Source organism: Gracilinanus agilis, chromosome 4 (assembly GCF_016433145.1).
Source record: "Gracilinanus agilis isolate LMUSP501 chromosome 4, AgileGrace, whole genome shotgun sequence".
NCBI classification, from domain to species: Eukaryota; Metazoa; Chordata; class Mammalia; order Didelphimorphia; family Didelphidae; genus Gracilinanus; species Gracilinanus agilis.
In genome coordinates this window covers 210,267,083-210,286,964 of record NC_058133.1, presented here as the reverse complement: position 1 = coordinate 210,286,964, position 19,882 = coordinate 210,267,083, and the positions used below count along the sequence as shown (strand labels likewise).

Here is a 19,882-nt window from a genome sequence, read left to right as displayed (position 1 = left end):
TCCTATTAATACTTTACCTGGGAATTAAGTTCCCCTTACCTTTTGTTAGAATAGTTGTTTACTATTCCTGTGATGTTTCTTGTACTTTTGATGGTTATCACATTTGTAGTTCTGGCATTAGTGGCTGTCTTCACTGTAGTTGGCACTAAACATACAAGCCAGATCAATCATCACTTTCTGATAAACACTCCTCCTATCACTCCTTTATAGCACAACACAATATTTCTGAGTTCTTAAAGAATCTGGTGATGAGCTCCTCACTTTAGGGAGGCCCTCTTCCAATTTAAACCATTCAATAAATCAGTGGAGTGGGCTTTACTGATAATGTCCACCCACTGTTCTCATGCAGCCCCCCAGATTTATGTGCAATAGTGGAGTGGAGAAACTGAGACTCTCTTTGTCAAGGTCAGGGTCAGCTCCAAGCAAAAGATCAAGAGTAGGAACTTTGTCAGTAGTGCCTGGCCTCTTCCTTCCATATGTCCTGTATTCTCAAAACAAAAATAAAAATAACTCACATGTATAGCTTTATGGTTTACATTTATTATTTTGGAATTCAGGTTAAGATGGCAGTGTGAAAGATTATTTAGAAAACAAGCTCTCTCACAAAAACCCAAGGAAATGATTGAAAATGACCCTACAAAGACCATCAATTGCAGGCTGGGGCTGGATGGTGGAAGAATAGACATAACTAGCTGTGTGACCCTGCGCAAGTCGCTTGACCCCCATTGCCCACCCTTACCACTTTTCTACCTAGGAGCCAATACACAGAAGTTAAGGGTTTAAAAAAAAAGAATAGAATTAGCTCATCTATCCAGTCTAGAACAAGAGATAATAAAGCAAGAGATAATAAAGGAAATTAGAAATGAAATTTAACTTAAAGGAGAAAATATTAAAAGGAGAATAAATAGATTAGAACAGAAGGTAAAAAACCTTACCCAAATAGTGTTCTCCTTGAAAAATAGAATGGGACTCTATGACTGCATGAGACAATAAGAAATATTAGAAAAAAGTCAAAAGATTGAAAAAAATAGAAAAAATGTAGGGTAGTTACCATTTTTAAAAAGCTGACTTGGGAAACAAAGTCAAGGGGTGATCACTAAAGAATGATCAGATTCCGGGAAAATCATGCTCAAACAAAAATCTTGGAAAGTATGTTTTAGAAATCATAAAAGAAAACTGCTCTGATATACTACAACCAGAGGTCAAAATGAAAATTGAAAAGAATCCATTAATCACCTTCTAAAAGAAACCTCAAGCTGAAAATACACAGGAATATCATAACTAAATCCCAGAGCTTTTAAGTTTAAAATTCAGTAAAGAAGAATTCAAATACTGTTAACTACAGAATAAATCAAGGAAGACAGAACCAAATACTTTTTTTTATTGTTTTTTTAAACCCTTAACTTCTGTGTATTGGCTCCAAGGCAGAAGAGTGGTAAGGGTAGGCAATGGGGGTCAAGTGACTTGCCCAGGGTCACACAGCTAGGAAGTGTCTAAGGCCAGATTTGAACCTAGGATCTCCATCTCTAGGCCTGACTCTCAATCCACTGAGCTACCCAGCTGCCCCCAGAACCAAATACTTTTAAGATGAGGATAATTTAGAATATTCCAAAAGGCAGAAATTAAAGGCCCATATCCAAGAACCACTTACCCTACAAAAATAAATATAATCCCATGGGAGGGCCTTTAATGGAATATAGAACTTCCAAGCATTCCTGATGAGAAGAATATAAACTGAAGGAAACTTTGAAATGCATATATAACACCTGCTTTGCTAAGCTAACCCAGAGAGGCTAAAGATACTAAAGCTTTAAGGGTGAATGGAATGTGGGAGGTGGGGGGGGGGGGAGGCAATTTGGACTGACATTTTGGAGTTATAGTAATAATTCTCAATGAGATGCCTCTCCCTAATAGAGTTAGAGAATGTGTCTAGTTTAACTTGGATCTATGAAGAATCTGTGGAGAAGACAGAGAGAAAAGATCAGAAGTTTCTTTTTTGTTTGAACTGATTTATTTTATGAAGAAACACATTATATAGAAAATTCTATAAAGATCTTGTAATGAATTTTCAGTTTGTCACGTAATTCTGGAGAGACTGCTACCTGTGACAGCTGAAGAAAAAAGCAAGAAAAAGGACCAAAATAACATTTTCTTCAGCACTTTTTCCTTGAGAAGAAATATGGAGAGGATTCTTGTGAAATTTTAATCAGTATTTTATGTGAACTAAATGATGGAACTTCATTTCCAAAAGTGAAGAAAAGTCATCTGCTATTAATGTTTCAGTTTACTCCTGCTATGTTTTTCTTACAGCCAAAATATTATAAGTAATTTATCTATCTTTGTCTTGTTATTTATTTTATTGTTAATAAATGATATATTTGTTAACTCTGTTGTTTATTTGATCATGAGATTAAAAGACTTAATATATAGGTATTGTCTATATATATATGTATATGTATATATATATATATATATAAAATATAAATCAATAATATATAGATTTTGCCCTTGTCCCCTGAGAACTCGCTCAGAGGAAAGTCCCAGACTCACCCATTTCAGACTAAGATACTTAATGGTCCCAGATGGGGTGAAACTAGCAGACCTAATCAAATGTTAAGTGCCCTTTTGTCCTAGTAGTTTCTTTCATATTATCAAAATCCTCTCCCAGGTAGCTCAGATCCTTGGCTGGACCTTTCCCTTTCATATCAGGCTTCCCTTTTCCTTGTAGCCATGGTAACCATGGATCAAAACAAGGGCCAACCAATCATAATTCCCTGTCCTTAGTTCCCCAAGTGGTATATGTTTCCCAAGTTCTGTTGTTCTTTGATTATATTTATATTTCCCATATATCAGATATATATAAGAAATAGCATGTTGATCCTCCCAAGAGATACTGTCCCCAGAGCCCCAGGGTTTTGACTCTGTAGTTTTGGGTTGATTATTGGACCTCTTTCCTGACTAAAGACTTGGTTTTTCTGACTACCTTAGTAGTTCTGTGTTTTTCCAAGTTGACAATATGAATGACTATTAGAAAAGTATATGAGAAAAAGATTACAGTTTTACTCATTGATAAGAATATAGCCAAACATATTCCCCCAATTACTCTTTGGATAATAAGACTAAATATGAGAATAAATCAAGTAGAAGGTTGAAACAAATGAGTTTGGTCAATCCTATCAACCTTACAAGTACAAGTACCTTAGCTGACAATCTACTTTATAAGTGTTAAGGTTTTAATGGATCTTACAAAGGGACTGGGGAAAAAATAACCCAAAATACAAAGAAATTAATCATCACAGTGTTGTGGGGAGGGGATTTTGAAACTAGAAACTTTCAAATCTCACTGCAAAGTAAGCCTGATACACTTCACCTCCCATAACTTTGTCCATTATACTATAAATATGAATGTTTAGAAAAATTTACTAGGGGGCAGCTAGAGAGCTCAGTAGATAGAAAGCCAGGCCTGGAGAAGGAAAGACCTTTGTTCAGCTCTGGCCTCAGATACTTCCTAGCTGTGTGACCCTGGGCAAGTCCCTTAATTCCCATTACCTAGCTCTTGCTGTTTTTCTGCCTTGGAACCAATATACAGTATTGATTCTGTAGAGGGGAAGGAGTTTTAAAAGTCTTTCACCTTCTAGAGTTGTGAGAAGAGGGAAAGGAAGACAGGGACTGAACAAATCCTGAGGAAACTTTGGCATTTGGTAATCCTTTGGAGCACAAGCTCTTAGAGATATGAGACAGAGCCTCTGTCATCTTGCCATGATTTTATACGGGACCCAGGTCTAACATGCATTTGGCATGATTCCCTCTTGTCACATGACCAAAAAAGAAAAAAAAAGGCGTTTTGGGGTCTTGTTGAGAGGGATCCCAACACAGGCTCAGGAAGTGAGTCTCAGGATGAGGCTCTCAGCTTTTTTCAAGCTCTCTGAAGTCCATGAGGAAGCAATGAATGGCCCAGGGCACAAAAGGAATCAGAAAGGAATACCAATATAACCCATCTCCTCCCCCTAAAACTGACCTTCCAGCCTTCAACCAAGGGTAGGCACACTGAGACTTGCACACACTCAGCAGTTCTCTGGTACAGAGAAGGGAAATGTCATTGAGTTCCCAACCCAGAGCCCCAAGATCTCAACACACACACAACACAGGAGCCTCCTACCTGGGGAAACTGTCAGTCGAATCCGTTTTCCAATGTCAACTCCGTACTTCTCAATCCCGCACCAATAAAAGTCTTCATCTCCTTTTCTGATGTCTTTTATTGTCACTGTGAATATGTGTGCTGCGACATCATCCTGGATAGATACACGGTCTTTCACGCTCTCTGATTCCTTGGTTTTTACAAGAATTTCACAATACCAATTAGCTCCTCGACACCACCACTTTACATACTGCTCCCATCCCTTTGCGTAACTGCAATTTACAGTCCCCAAACTATTCTCTTCAAAATTCACATGATCAGGGCTCCATAGGTTTTCAGAGGAGAAACAACCTGAAAGACATAAACCCAGAATCTCATTTCCTTTCCCCTGAGTACAGGTACCTAAAGGCATCAGAAGCTCCCTTAATTTCATCTAGAGTAGATTGCCAAAGAAGTATAGACATCTGAATGGCCTTGGAGTGCAAGAAAGTTCATATTTAGAAAAATGAACTAGGTGGTTCACTGGACTGAAAGCCAAACCCGGAAACAAAAGGTCCTGGATAAAAATCTGGCCTCAGACACCTCCTAGCTATATGACCCTGAGCAAGTCACTTAACCCCAATCATCCTGCTCTTATGGCTCTTCTGCCTTGGAACTAATACTTAAGTATCAATTCTTTTTTATTTGTTTGTTTGTTTGTTTTTAAACCCTTACCTTCCATCTTGGAGTCAAAACTGTGTATTGGCTTCAAGGCAGAAGACAGGTTAGGGCTAGGCAATGGAGGTTAAGTGACTTGACCAGGGTCACACAGCTGGGAAGTGTCTGAGGCCAGATTTGAACCCAGGACCTCTCGTCTCTAGGCTGGCTCTCAATCCACTGAGCTACCCAGCTGCCCTCTCTATCTTTCCTTCTCTCAGATCCCTCATCCACATTCTTATTTTTCCCTCTAAGCCTCTCTTATTTTCTAGACTATTGAAAGTAATGAAAATAAACCAGAGAAATACATTCAATAACTCTATGGAGAATACAATACACCCTCCCCTTTACCTGATGTGAGGTATCTGTATGACAATCTACAATCATCTGTCTCCTTTTTGGGTAGTCAGCCAATGGGTAGGCAGAGTTGTTCTATGTGGTGCTCATTTGATTTTCAGTAAATGTATAATTTTCCATGGAGATTACAAGCACAAAGCTGAAGATAAACACTTAAAGAATGACTGACTGATTAATTGAAATAGTAATACAAGGATTTTTTTGGAGAAGCAATCCTAAAGTCTTCATAGGACTTCCCTGAAGGAGACATCAACATATATAAGTTTTCTTCCAGTTCCTTCTTTCCACCCTCTCTATTAGCCCTCTGCCAGCAACTTATCTTGCCAGGACAGCTTTGCCTATGCTTGGAGACTCAATTTCCACTCACCTGGGAGCCAGAGAAAGAGAAAAGTTGACAGCAGATACATTTTCTTCTCATACTTCATTGGCACAATCTGTCCAAGGCAGCACACTAGAATTCATCTCCTCAACTTTTCAACCCTTCTGCTTTTTCATGTCTCTCATACCACTTCCCTATTCTTTTTTTTCACATTTGAAAACCAAAGCAAAAGAGGAAGGAGATGAATGGGTGAACTATATTCTAATAGCCACTTGAGTGGGGAAAAAAAAAAGGTAGTGAGTATCATGTGCCTAGTTGCAGTGGTGTATGAGTTCTAGTATTAGAAATAGTCACCCCCTCAAATTAACTGGTTGGCTTTCAGTTTCCTCCTCTGTTAAATGGGGGAGAAGATATGTATTAGATGACATCTAAATTTCTTTTTGGCTCTAGACATAATTCCTTTCGGAATTTCTGTAACATCAGCTTCAAAAACCACTCCCAGAGGTGATAAAAATCATTTTGTATCTTTAAAAGGGTATGAGATCTTGAGAGATTGGCATTTACTTATCATCCAGGAGTCCATTTTAACTGTGAAAGCAGGAAAGAGCCTAAGAAGCTACAGAAAAAAAAAAGATCTAAAAACTTTTCTGAGAGAAGTTTGAATTTTTGTAATAAAATATTATAAAGTGAAATTTGAAGGATATAGTTCAATAAAATGTCATGAAATGAATTCTGAAGAACATATTTTAATAAATGATTTCCAGAGAGACCTAACTGATGAGACTATGTCCAGAATTCAGAAGTCAGTAATGGCAGGGATAGAAGTGACATTGTATGTCATCATTCTCACAGCTGTAAGATTGCAAATAATTAGACCCAGTAATACCATTGGTGGGTCTATTTCCCAAGGAGATGAAGGAAAAAAGGAAAAGAATCTATATGTACCAAAATATATATAGCATCCCTTTCAGTAGTAGCAAAGAACTGGAAATTGAAGGGATCAACTGGGGAAGGACTAAATAAATTGTGATATGTGACTGTGATGGAATCCTACTGTACCACAAGAAATGACAAACAGATTAATTTTTTCAAACTTTGGAAAGAACTACATGAGATAATGAAGAGTGAAATGAATAGAACCAAGAGAACATTATATATTGCTACAGATTTAATATTTGAAGAATAACTTGTGAATGTTTACCTCCAAAGAATGAACTGAGAATTGGAAAAAAAAAAAGACATAATCCATATATACCTATCTGTTTGCTGGATGTTATGGGGTGGGAGGAAGCAGCTGATGTGCCTGTAAATAAATTATATTAATGATAAAAAAAAGTTTATAAATAATTATGTCATTGTTTTATTACTTTCTGTTAGCATGTAGCCAGTAACCTTAAAAGATTGTTGTTGTTCAGTCCTGTCTGACTCTTTGTGACCAAATTTGGGTTGTTGTTTTTTTTTTGCCAAAGATAATGGAGTGGCTTGTTATTTCCTTCTCCAGCTCAGTTTATAGATGAAGCAAAGAGGATTAAGTGACTTGTCCAGGGTCATACAGTTAGTAAGTGTCTAAGATCATATTTGAACTCAGGAAGATGAGTCTTCCTGAGTTCAGCACTCTATACACTGTGCCACCTAGATGCCCAACCTTGAGAGTATATTACGGTGACTGATGAGGAAAGATTATAGAGAAACAAGTTTCTCCAATTTATTTAATAAATAATATTTACTGTTTGGGCAAAGATTTTCCCTAGCTGTGTCCTAGGGCAAGCTACTTAACCTCTCAATGCTTCAGTTTTCCCATCTCTCTTGACCACACTAAATCTATGATTAAATTCTATTATGTATTTTCATGGCTTCTCTGATCTTAAAATAAGATGTATCCATAAGTGGAATGAGATGCTTTGTTAGGTTGTGGATTCCCCCTCACTGAAGAGATTCAAGTGTAGTGTCTCCTTCAAGATAGTCCCCTAAATCTCTAGAGGCAATCTGTGGCTTCTTTCAATGGGCACTTTGTTTTCTGTGTTCAGAAGTTCTGAACAAGTTTCTTGTATTATTTCTTGCCTTACAATATTTAGGTTTGTTTGTTTTATTTTTCATTTTCTTTTGGGAGACCTGTAATTCTTAAATTGTTGCAACACGTACTGTCTTCCATATCAATCAATATATTTTGCTTATGTAGAAATCTCATGTTTTAATGTTTCTAACTTTTCCAGATTGTCCTTCACTTCTGTATATTTACAATTTCTATTTAGATGTTATCCCTTTTATTTCTTTAGTGAGATTTGTCACTGTAGATTTCAGTTTTTTTATTCTGTCCATTATTTCTTCTATTCAAGCTATAAATTCAGCTTTCATGAGTCTTAATTCTCCCTTAATCCATTCAAGAACATCCTACTGTGGTTCTATGTTCTCTCGGGACTTCATAGAGTCCTTTGGCTTATTAGGCACTGATTCATTTTCCAGTGTCTGATAATGTTTATTCAGAGATGTTTGTACTGCTTAGATGATCTGGAAGCCATCTTCCCTTCCATTATTAATATCTTCCTTGTTGGATATCTGAATGTCCTCAAGGTTTTTATCTGAATTTTCTCCCCCCCCCCGAAAATCTTTAATAATTTCCATCTTTCATTCTTATATTCCCCTCTCCCTTCCTGATTCCTTTCCCTGCAATGGAAGATCCCCCAAAGGCTAGCCCAGTTGCTCATATAGATTTTTGGCAGTAATGGCAAACCTTTTAAAGACTGAGTGGCATGCCTGCCCCCCAGAGACTGAATACCACATCATGTCCTGCCAAAGACAGAGTGCCGTGCCCCAGCTCCCCACCTCACGCACCCCACCCCTTCACATTTGGGCTATTGGGCAGGGTGATGAGAGGCATGTGTGGAAAGGGGAGAGGGGAGTGGCCCTCTGCTCCCCTCTAGCTCTGCTCCCCTCCAGCTATGTGCTATGCTGTGATCTATGCTTCCCTTAAACATAGCTCCTCTCCAACCCCACCCGGGAATCACCTTCATCACAGACTTAACAGGCTGCTGTCTGTGCCTCACCTTCACATCGCATATGAGCACCCCCTCCAGCATCTTACCCCAGATGGGTAAGGGGTGTAGAAAGTGTTTACATTGGACTTATGGGCAGAGGGGCAGGTGAAGTAAGGAATGTCCTCAGATACATGGAGAGAGATGGATAGGGAAACAGTTCCACCTGAGTCCCTCTGGCTTTCTAGTAATGAATTCTGGCAGGTGATTGCAGACATGCTCACAGAAAGGGCTCTGTGTACCCTTTTTGGCATGTACACCATAGGATTGCTATCATTGGTTTATGAGAACAAGGAGGAGCAACAGAGTTCACTGAAGTTTGGGAAAGATGCAATAGTGAGAGTCGCAGAAGCTTGGGAAAAACACAATGACCAGAGGCTAGGGTAATTGGAAAGATACTTAAGGTTCAGATTGTCTTCTCTAAATCCTGTCTAGTGTGATTGGAATGGTATTTAAGGTTTGATTGTCTTCTCTAATTTGGTCCTCAGAAAGAAGTAAAACCAATTCAATCTTTGTTTTTTGGGTTCTTTGTTTTAACACTAAAGGAAAGAGTCTGGGAAAGAGATGATGTGGATATTCCTTGAAAACAAGTTTGTCACTAGACAGTCTTCTTTGACACAGTCCCTAACCTCTGTGCCATCAGTATTTCCTGCATTATTCCAAAATTCCTCAGTGCTAATGATATGGGTCTCTAGATGTAGCCAGGGGAGATCAATTCAGTTTTACACATTCTACAGTGGGATGGATATACGATAGTCAGAACAGCATCTGTTTTATAGATGTGGAAACTGAGGTTCAGAGAAATTAAGTAACTTGCCCAAGATTTTATACACACACATGCCTATACACATATACTATATAGATATAAATATAGACAGAGACAAACAGATAGATAGATAGATAGATAGATAGATAGATAGATAGATAGATAGATAGATAGATAGATAGATAGATACTGAAGATGAGAGGGTCTCTTAAATCCAAGGTCATTTCCATTTCTACCATACTTTGCTAGTGCCCCTCTTTCATCAGGAATGAATAGGACCATAAACTGGTGGAGACTCATTTGTTAGGTCTCTTTACATAGAAGGCTACATAGTAACCAATAAGTGGAGACAACAAACAGAACATGGAGGAAGTTGATTTCCTGCTTTCCATACCACCTTGTGGAAAAAATAATAATAAAGAAAACAAAAAGAAAGTCTGGTGCCATTGACACAGATAGAGCCACTTGGTCTCATTTCATGTGGCCACTTCTTTCAATACTTGAGGAGCACTATTTTTTCTGCCCCTTGGAAAAAAGCGCCCTTTTTACAATCAGGATAAAAAGGCAATATTATTATGGAGTAATACCTTCACTTGCAGATTTCTAGTACTGTAAATAGGAAACAACCCTGCCTCCTAAACAAGCCCATTTCATTTTCAGATAGATCTAATTGTTAGGAAGTTTTTTCCTTATAAGTCTTTCCTTACTCCCAGGTTAACCATGCCTTTAGAATGTCTCAGTTTTGCTCTCTGGAGCTAATTAGTATATGTCCTTCAATGGGAAGATAGATATAATTTATTGTAAGTTTCCTCTTTCCCCTACTCTTGTACCTCAAGCATCTTCTACATCATGCTGTTCTCTTCTGTGCTCTAGATTCTGATGAAGATAAGGCTCTCCTTTCCATAAGCCAATCCATCTGGCAATTTGGAACTATGCCCAAAGGGCTTTAAAAGACTGTCTGCCCTTTGATCCAGCCATACTACTGCTGGGTTTATACCCCAAAGAGATAATAAGGAAAAAGACTCGTGCAAAAATTATAGCCACACTCTTTAGGGTGGCAAAATATTGGAAAATGAGGGGATGCCCTTCGATTGGGGAATGGCTAAACAAATTGTGGTATATGCTGGTGATGGAATACTATTGTGCTCAAAGGAATAATGAACTGGAATGAATTGGAATGACCTCCAGGAATTGATGCAGACAGAAAGGAGCAGAACCAGGAGAATCTTATACACAGAGACAGATACACTGTGGCACAATCGATTGTAATGGACTTCTCTACTAGCAGCAATGCAATGATCCAAAACATTTCTGAAGGACTTATGAGAAAGAATGCTATCCACATCCAGAGAAAGAACTGTGGGAGCAGAAACACAGAAGAAAAACAACTGCTTGACCACATGGGTCGATGGGAATATGTTTGGGGATGTAGACTCTAAGAGATCACCCTAGTGCAAATATCAATAATATGGAAATAGGTCTTGATCAATGACACATGTAAAACCCAGTGGAATTGTGTGGAGATCTCTTTATCATCTCTGATAATCTGATAAAGACAGTTTAGTTGTAAGGAAATAAGGACAGAACAAGGGAGTTGTCTTTTACCTCATGTTTCCAGCTCTGGCTCCTGGAGCATGGAGTTTGGGGTTTATTTTTATACTGGTTTCAAACAAAGAACACAAAGAAAGAGTCACAGCTGTGAAGGGGTTACAAAGAAAATCCTTGGAGGCTTCAAAGTAAAGATAGAACAGGGCCCAAGGCCAAATTCCAGCAGCCTAGATATCAGCAAGCAAATTCTGAGAACTGTAAATATATTCTATAGATATCATAAACGAATTGAGTCTTATATTTTTTATTGCACCTGGCTGGATAAAGTTTTTTCTTGCTCTGACCTTGGCTGACTTAGGAATATTCTTAGAGTTTAGGGATCTTAATTTTCTTGTAGAGGAATTGTTAACCCAGTAACTGCTGGTTTGTTTAAAGCTTTCCAATGGGACCTATAATGTTACTAAGAAAAGGCGTGGATCTGAAAAGGAGTCAAAAGAGGAGTCTCAGATATTCATCTATTTAAGACTCTGTTTCTCTTATTGGCCTCCCACAGAATTGCACGTTGGCTATGGAAGGGGAGTGGGAGGAGGGGAGGTAAAGAATATGAATCATGTAACCATGGGAAAATTATCTTAATTAATAAATAAAATAAAAAATAAGCCAATCCATTATGCCTTTTTGTGTTCTTGGCTCCTCTGGGAGTTTGTCTCCTATTATTCCTTCTCTCTCATCTTAAATCTCTTCCACAAATGCTGTGATGCATAAAAATATGGCCAGGTCTTCCCCATCCTTAAAAATCCTTCATTTGACCCTGACACCCCTTAAGTCATTGTCTTCTTTCCAAGTTAAACTCCTGGGATGGGGAATGGGGATGTGGGGGGAGAAAACTGTCCATTCACCCTCTTTGCCATCACCACCTTTCTTCTCTCTCAATTTTCAAACCTTCTCAATCTGGCTTGTCTCCAAGGTTACCAACAGTCTCTTAATTCTTCAATCTCATGGCTCTCTCTCAGTTCTCATTCTTCACTTCTAGATAGATTCTGACACTGGAGAACACATCCTCTTCCAGTGTATTTTTTCCACTCTTAGCTTTCATGGCAGTTCCCTTTCCTGATTCTCCTAAACATCTCTCTTCTTTCTCAGTCTTCTTTGCTGGATCATTATCCATATCCGCCTGTGACAGAGCTTTAGATTTCTCATATATCTATATATCCTCTCTCCTAGTGATCTTGTCAATTTTCACAGGTTCCCTTCATTATATCAATGCAAATAACTTCCAAATTGTCCTATATATATATATATATATATATATATCTTCCTCTATAGCCTGCCCTCTCTTGTGAGCTCTCATCACCAATTACCTTTGAATATTTTTAACCAGATCTCTCAAACATATCTTAAATTCATTATGTACAAAATAGAATTATCTTCTCCCTCTCTCTGCCCCTAGCTCTCCCTTTATCTAAACTTCCCTATTTTATGTTAAAGGCACCATTATTCTTTGAGGTACCCAAGTCTGAAATCATTCTTTTTTTTTTTAAATCCTTACCTTCTATCTTAGAATTGATACTAAGTATTGGTCCCAAGGTGGAAGAGTTTAGGTAAGGGCTAGATAATTGGGATTAAGAAACTTGCCCAAGGTCACATAGCTAGAAACTGTCTGAGGTCATATTTGAACCCAAGACCTCCCATCTCTAGACCTGACTCTCTATCCACTGAGCCACCTAGCTGTCCCATAGATCTGTGTTCATAGTTGGTTTTAATTCCATACCTAATCTGCTCTTTCTCTCTTTTATTGATGTAAGAAATTTTCCCCTAAATGCTGTTTTGGCTATATCCTACAAATTTTGTTATGTTGTCTCATTGCTGCAATTATCTTTAATGAAATTACTGGTTATTTCTAAGATGTGTTATTTGATTCGCTCATTCTTTAGGATTGGGTTATTTAGTTTCTAATTCATTTTTTCCCACTAGCCCCTTTTGTGTGTGTCTGTGGGGGGCAGGGAGAGAAAAGAAACAAGAAAAAGAAAAAACTTTTAATCTATATTTAGATTATATCAAGTTCTCTCTCTGGAGAGGGATAGAATTTTTCATCATAAATCATTTGGAATTGTCATGGATAATTATATTGATTAGAATTGCTACATTTTCACTATTGATCATCATTACAATATTGTTACTATTTACAATGTTCTCCTGTTCTCCTGGTTCTCCCTATTCACTTTGCATTAGTTCATAAAAGTATTTCCAGGTTTTTCTGAAACTACTTTCTTCATCATTTTTTACAGTCTAATAATGCTGTTCAGTCATTTCCAACTCTTTTGACCTTGGGACTTTCTTGGCAAAGATATTCAGGCCATTTCCTTCTCCAGCTCATTTTATAAAGGAGAAACTGAGGCAAATAGGGTTAAGTGAAGGGTCACACAGCTAGTAAATCTCTTCCTGATTCCAAACCCGGTGTTCTAGAGAGTGACATTTTGTCTAATGACAATCTCCTTCCTTTTTTGTAGAAGAGAGTGACATATGTATGTAATGTTAGACTTGGTCAATATGTTGGTTCGTTTTGCTACTAGGCAAAGCAAATAGCTCAGGTGGAAGATACCATGGTTTCCATGGTCAATAGTGGAACAGGAGAGAGAAATACCTTCCCTCTTCAAAGAGGCAAAGGATGATTCCTCTTAAAAGCTAGATTCTCTTCTTGACTGACAGTGCTTATACTCCTCAGCGTTGTCTCCTGACTTGAGTGACTCCCTGAGAGACTGCATCTTGCTTTTCAAAAAGCTAATCGGGCTATAACCAATCTTGAGGTCAACCATGACTTAGTTACCTTCTAATTTCATTAAACTTGCCTGAGGAACTTCACATCTATAAAGTGTAGACACTCCTTTACATGGAAGACCTTAACATAATGTTATCTCAGTTACCTGCCTCCCTTACATCCTATAATTTTGTCAATGGTCTGGAAGGAAATGAATTCAGGTTTCTCTTTACCAACTCCCGTCCCTGCCCATACTATATAGATGAAAAACGAATGGACAAGAATAGTAAGCATTACAGTAATGAGAGAAGTTAATGAACGTGCTATGCGCCAGCAGACTTTAAATCATTTTACAAAACAGTTACCCTCAAAGCTATCTGATCCTGGGCCAAAAATAGAGATATAGAGAAGAACTCACATTGATATAGAGTTTTATTGCTTGCAAAATGTTTTACATATACAATTAATTTGACTCTCACAGAAATCTTGTAAGGAAAGGGCTATTGTTATCATTTTTAAAATGAGGAAATTGAGGTTCAGATGTCCTGGTTTATTCATTTATTTATTTATTTATTTGCAGATTTGTATGGCCAAGGTGGAATTCAAACCCAGATTTCCTTAATTCCAAACCAACACTCTCTCCGATGCCTCAAGCTAGATCAGTGGACAAAAAGAGTTTCAACAGACATTCAAACAAGTGTAAAACCTATAACAAATTACTTACTGTCTCAAGGAGTGGGGAGAGGATGAAGGGAAAGAATTTGGAACTCAAAATGTGAGGAAATGAATGTTAAAAATTGCTTCTACAAGGGACAGCTAGGTAGCTCAGTAGATTGAGAGTCAGGCCTAGAGAGAGGAGGTCCTAGGTTCAAACCTGACCTCGGACACTTCCCAGCTGTGTGACCCTGGGCAAGTCACTTGTCCCCCATTGCCTACCCTTACCACTCTTCTGCCTTGGAACCAATACACAGTATTGACTCCAAGACGGAAGGTAAGGGTTAAAAAAAAATTTGCTTCTATATGTAATTGGAAGGGAAAGAAAACATTTAAAAAAGGGAGCAAAGTTTAGTGTTTGATAAACCTATAGAGAATAAAAATTAAGAAAATGATTCATTATTTAACAAATGTTAAAATCATTTGACAATATATTAGAAAATAGTTTTGGATCAACATCTTACCATACACCTCAGTGAGTGCCAAGTAGACCTAAAATTTTTAAACTCACTTTTTAAAATGGAATAAAATGAAATCATATATTTATCTAAATTGTGGAGAGAAAATTAATTTTTTCCTAGTCAATAAATTAGAAGACATTAAGGACAAAATGGATCTTCTTGACTATGTTAAAATAAAACATTTCGTACAAGAAAGTATATCACCGAAATAAAAATAAAAAGATTGGAAAAATACCTTGATAGAAATGACAGTTGGGGCAGCTGGGTAGCTCAGTGGATTGAGAGCCAGGCCTAGAGATGGGAGGTCCTAGGTTCAAATCTGGCCTCAGACACTGCCCATCCGTGTGACCCTGGGCAAGTCACTTGACCCCCATTGCCCACCCTTACCACTCTTCCACCAAGGAGCCAATACACAGAAGTTAAGGGTTTAAAAAAAGAAAAAAAAGAAATGACAGTTAAAAATGACATCTAAAATATATAGGGTATATATTATATGATAATATATATAATGAAGTTCATATTACCTGCCTTCTTAGAGACAGAGGAAGGGTGGAAAGGAAGTAAAGAACGTGGATTACTAAATCAGAAAAATAAAATTAAAAATTTTTTCGGTGTGTAATCTGGAAAAAATTTAAATTAAAAAAGACAGGAAACTGTTAAAATATACAATCGCAATTCCCAGACCCAAAAACATGAATGGTGAAAGGATGTAAAGAGACAAGTTGTATACGCAAAGAATAGGAAATTCAAAATTGTTGTTAATCCATTGTAAACTGCTTAACCTCATCAATATTCAAAGACATGCATAGGTGTTCATAATGTGTGGCCCAGATGGACCTCAAGGTATAAATTTATATCTGTCAAATTAGCAAAAAAAATATTTAAGACTACTGTCTTCAGTCAGGGTTGAAGAGACTGAGGAGAAACAGGTAAGCTCATTCATTTCTGGTGGAATTATAAACTTAAAGATTCTTTTAAAGATTAGCCTGTGTGTGACCCTGGGCAAGTCACTTGACCCCCATTGCCCACCCTTACCACTCTTCCACCAAGGAGCCAATACACAGAAGTTAAGGGTTTAAAAATTAAAAAAAAAATTAGCCAAAATGCAGTAAAAGAAAGATGATCATAATCTTTCATCCAATAGTTCCATTGTTGGATATATGCTATGAAAGTATTGTCAAACACAAAAAGAACTTTGTGTTCAGGGAGTTTCATAGCATAATGCTTTGCCCAAGAACTTCTACAGTGCGATATGGAAAGGACCCCCAGAGAGAGGAAGCAATCCACTAAAATGTAAGAAATGTAAGAACTTCTAGAGAAAAGTCTTATCCTCTTCCTCCATTCCATGCTAGGCGTGACTATATTTTATGCTTGGTATGGCTCTCTCCCCTACAGGTCCTTCTCTCTGCCTTTTGTTAAGACAACTATAATTCCCTATAGACAGATGAGACTCAGACACACACACACACACACACACACACACACACACACACACACACACGAAACACATTCCAAGATCTAAATCCACTAGGCTTCAAGTACCCTCTTACGCCTTCAGTGTTAGTGGAAGTATCTCAGAAAATGCCAACTCAGATACATATTATAAGACCAAATTTAATATCTGTTTAGCATTGCCCACCTCCTGCAATTAGTAATTCTAAGATCCAGAGCTCTGGCCAGATCCACTGGCAGGGATGACTTGCCTTGGCCAAGCCTTAGAAACCAACCCCTGAGTACCCAGAAAAGAATTAGCTTCAAGGATCCACACTCAGAGGTTTTTTCTCACATCACAATCTTTGACCACTGTTCTCTGTACACAATCTCTGATCTATTCTCACTCTCTCATACTCATCCTTTCTCCTTTGTTCACTTAATAACTACTGAATATTTTGTGACAATTAAAGCAAGGGTCTGTATATGATTGGAGAGTAAGTCAAACCTCACTTCAATTTTCTATAAATAAATAGCAAATCCCAGTTGGAACGTCATCCCATCTGGCCATCCCACCATGACATCTTGGTCTAGCCAATATGAGCATCTTGCTCACACCTTACCACCATCCATATGACCACTCTTCTTTCCACCTCTTGCAGACAGAAAAATAATCCAATCAACATTACTATTGCTTGTAGAAAGGGAATGACAATCTACTTCCCTATGGCCCCACTCAGAAGTCCTATGATTATAAGGTTCAAATTGTATAAAATAAAGCTTCCTTCCCTGGATAACACTTCCATATTGCCTCATCCCTATCAGCCTCAAACCTAATCCTCCAAGGACCCTGTCCTTCTCTTTCCAATGGTCCCATGGAATTCTTGTTCTATTTCCTTCTTTAAAAAAAAAGTTTTTCTTTTTTCCCAACTACATATAAAAACAATTTTTAACATTCATTTTCTAAAATGTTGAGTTCCAAATTCTCTCCCGCCTTCCCTGTTCTTCCTCCTTCCTAAGATCCTGTTTTCTACAAATTGAGTGTTTTAAATTTCCTATATCTATACCTGGTGACCATGAATCTATGCATCTTAAGCAGTTTCTTTGCTAGAGAAAATAAAAAGCTGCCCCATACCTGATTTATATCTTATTTTGAGTAGCTTTGTGGGAGTTAATAAATTTTTATTTAGCACTAACTATGTGCCAGGCACCATTCTAAACACTATACAAGCAACTCCCAACAAAATCATAACTGGCAAGGCTCAGAGTTCCTGGCCCCTCACTGCATGACTTTAGTCCCCAAGTTACAGGGTAATCTTTTTGCTGGACATCTTCTTGAAGAAGCAAGCTCTTAAGGAAGTCTTTTTCCTAATAGGTAGCTGGGAAACCACCAGGGACAGTTTAATCAATAAGTCTCAAACACAGTATTAAGTGAAAGTAAATTTAAGCCTGGAAGTATCTTTTTTTTTTTTTTAAACCCTTACTTTCTGTCTTGGTAACAACTCTAAGACAGAAAAGCAAGGACCAAGTAAACAGGGTTAAGAGACTTGTCCATAGTCACACAGTCAGGAAGTATCTGAGTTCAAATTTGAACCCAGATCTTCCCAATTCCAGGCCTGGTACTCTATCCACTATGGCACCTAAATGCCCTTAAGCATCCATTTTTTGGGAAAACTAGCCACTGATTTTTTCCTCAGAAAAGGAAATAAAAGATTGAGGAAAGAGATCCAAGCCTGGAATATTTCAGATCTCCAATCTCAGGCTTCCATTAGCAAACACAAGTGTCTCAAATGCTGTGTACATTATAAATTGCCATTGCTTCTGGTAGCTGGGTGGTAGAAACCTGATTTTATAGCTATAGAGAAATGAATCAAGTGAGGAATCTAATTATTTTTAAACTATTCATGGAATATCCATTAAAAATGATCATATTTTGGGGCAGCTGGGTATCTCAGTGGATTGAGAGTCAGGCCTAGAGATGGGAGGTCCTAGGTTCAAATCTGGCCTCAGACACTTCCCAACTGTGTGGCCCTGGGCAAGTCACTTGACCCCCATTGCCTAGCCCTTACCACTCTTCTGTCTTGGAACCAATATACAGTTTATTGATTCCAAGACAGAAGGTAAAGGTTTTATAAAAAAATAATAATAAAATAAAAATGATCATATTCGAGGTCAGAAAAAAATTATCGATATGATCAAAAAGACAGGAATTTTAAGCATTGTATTTCCAGGTCTTCATATTCCTTGCTAAAGTCCCTTTTGGAAGTACAAAGGGGGAAAGTGCAGATCACAAATCAATTATCAAGCATTTATTATATTAACTATGGATGTTTAGAATACGAATAATGTAGCATGTGATTATAAAGAATGTATCACATCCCTGCTAATTCCAGAAGCAGAGGACAATAGCTTCCATGCCAGAGGAACTCCAGGCAGATCCAATTGATGGGCATCCCTTCAATTTCCAGTCCTTTGCCACCACAAAGAGAGATGCTATAAAGATTTTAGAACATATAGGTTCTTTTTACCTGATCGCTTTAGGAAATAGACCTAATAGTATATTAGCATTGCTGGATCTAAGGGGCCACACAGTTTTATAACACTGTGGTGATAATTCTAGATTGCTGCCCCCTTCTAACAAAGGTCTTCTCTCTGCAAATTCATAAATTGATGGGGGATTAGGGGTTGCATGGGGCTTAGCTTGATCAGTGATTTTCCTGATCAGTTCAGATTGATCAATCCCCATCCCCGTTATACAAGCTAAGAAATAATTTTTCTTGAAAAGAAAAATAAATAAAATTGCATTAATAAATACATCTTTTTTTACCCTGAGATCAATAAAATTGATATACAATTAGCAAACGAAAGCACTGGATTTGTAGTCAGAGGACCTGAGTCTGAATTTCAGCTCTGCTCTTTATTACCTGAGTGACCTTAAACAAGTTGTTCAACTTTTGGGCTTCAGTTTCCTGTTTTGTAAAATGAAGATATTGAACTAGATGGCCTTTGAGGTCCATTTCAGCTCCAAATCTATGAGTTTATAATTATATTATTGCTAAGGAAATAAAGAAAGGTGGTTGTCAATATATCAATAAAACTTAAAACATAAAAGAAATGGTTGAACTTTTAATTAAATTGTCAAAGTAGGAGATCAACATTCTAAATCAGTTTCAGAAAGAAAAATAGGTTATAAAAAAGCACTTGAACTATATGTACTCATAGTACAATTAATCTCTATAGTAAATAAAATATTTCTGAAAGTAAAAGAAAAGCCATATTCAATTTTTTCTTTAAGTCAAGCCTAACAAAGATAAGGTAAAAAAAATCCCAAACCAATTTCATGAATATGAAAAATCGAAGAGAGAATATCGCAATATTTGAAAATAAGACTTTGTAATAGGAAATCATTAATCATCTGTGTGAATAAATTGGGTATTTGTATACAGAATTTGTTCTCTCAATCATTGTTCCTTCAGAGAAGACTGGATTATATTGAGTATCCCTAATCTCTCACTCTTGCATCCTTACAGACCATCCTGGTGGGAGATAGCGGTGTGGGGAAGACATCTCTGCTGGTTCAGTTTGACCAGGGCAAGTTTATCCCGGGCTCCTTTTCAGCCACCGTGGGCATCGGATTCACAGTAAGCACTCACTAGCTGGCT

The 19,882-nt window shown here is 37.6% G+C and overlaps 1 protein-coding gene across 1 annotated transcript in view; it reads right to left on the bottom strand.

Annotated features, from left to right (window-relative positions):
• Positions 1-8,587, bottom strand: part of LOC123246216 (CMRF35-like molecule 1) — a 20,224-nt gene extending 11,637 nt beyond the window's left edge. The window contains exons 1-4 of the mRNA XM_044675149.1: positions 8,516-8,587; positions 5,559-5,625; positions 4,160-4,489; positions 102-145 (exon numbers count right to left, since the gene is read on the bottom strand). Coding sequence (XP_044531084.1) covers positions 102-145; positions 4,160-4,489; positions 5,559-5,625; positions 8,516-8,587 — 513 coding nt within the window. The remainder of the gene's footprint in view (positions 1-101; positions 146-4,159; positions 4,490-5,558; positions 5,626-8,515) is intronic.
• Positions 8,588-19,882: the final 11,295 nt, after the last annotated feature.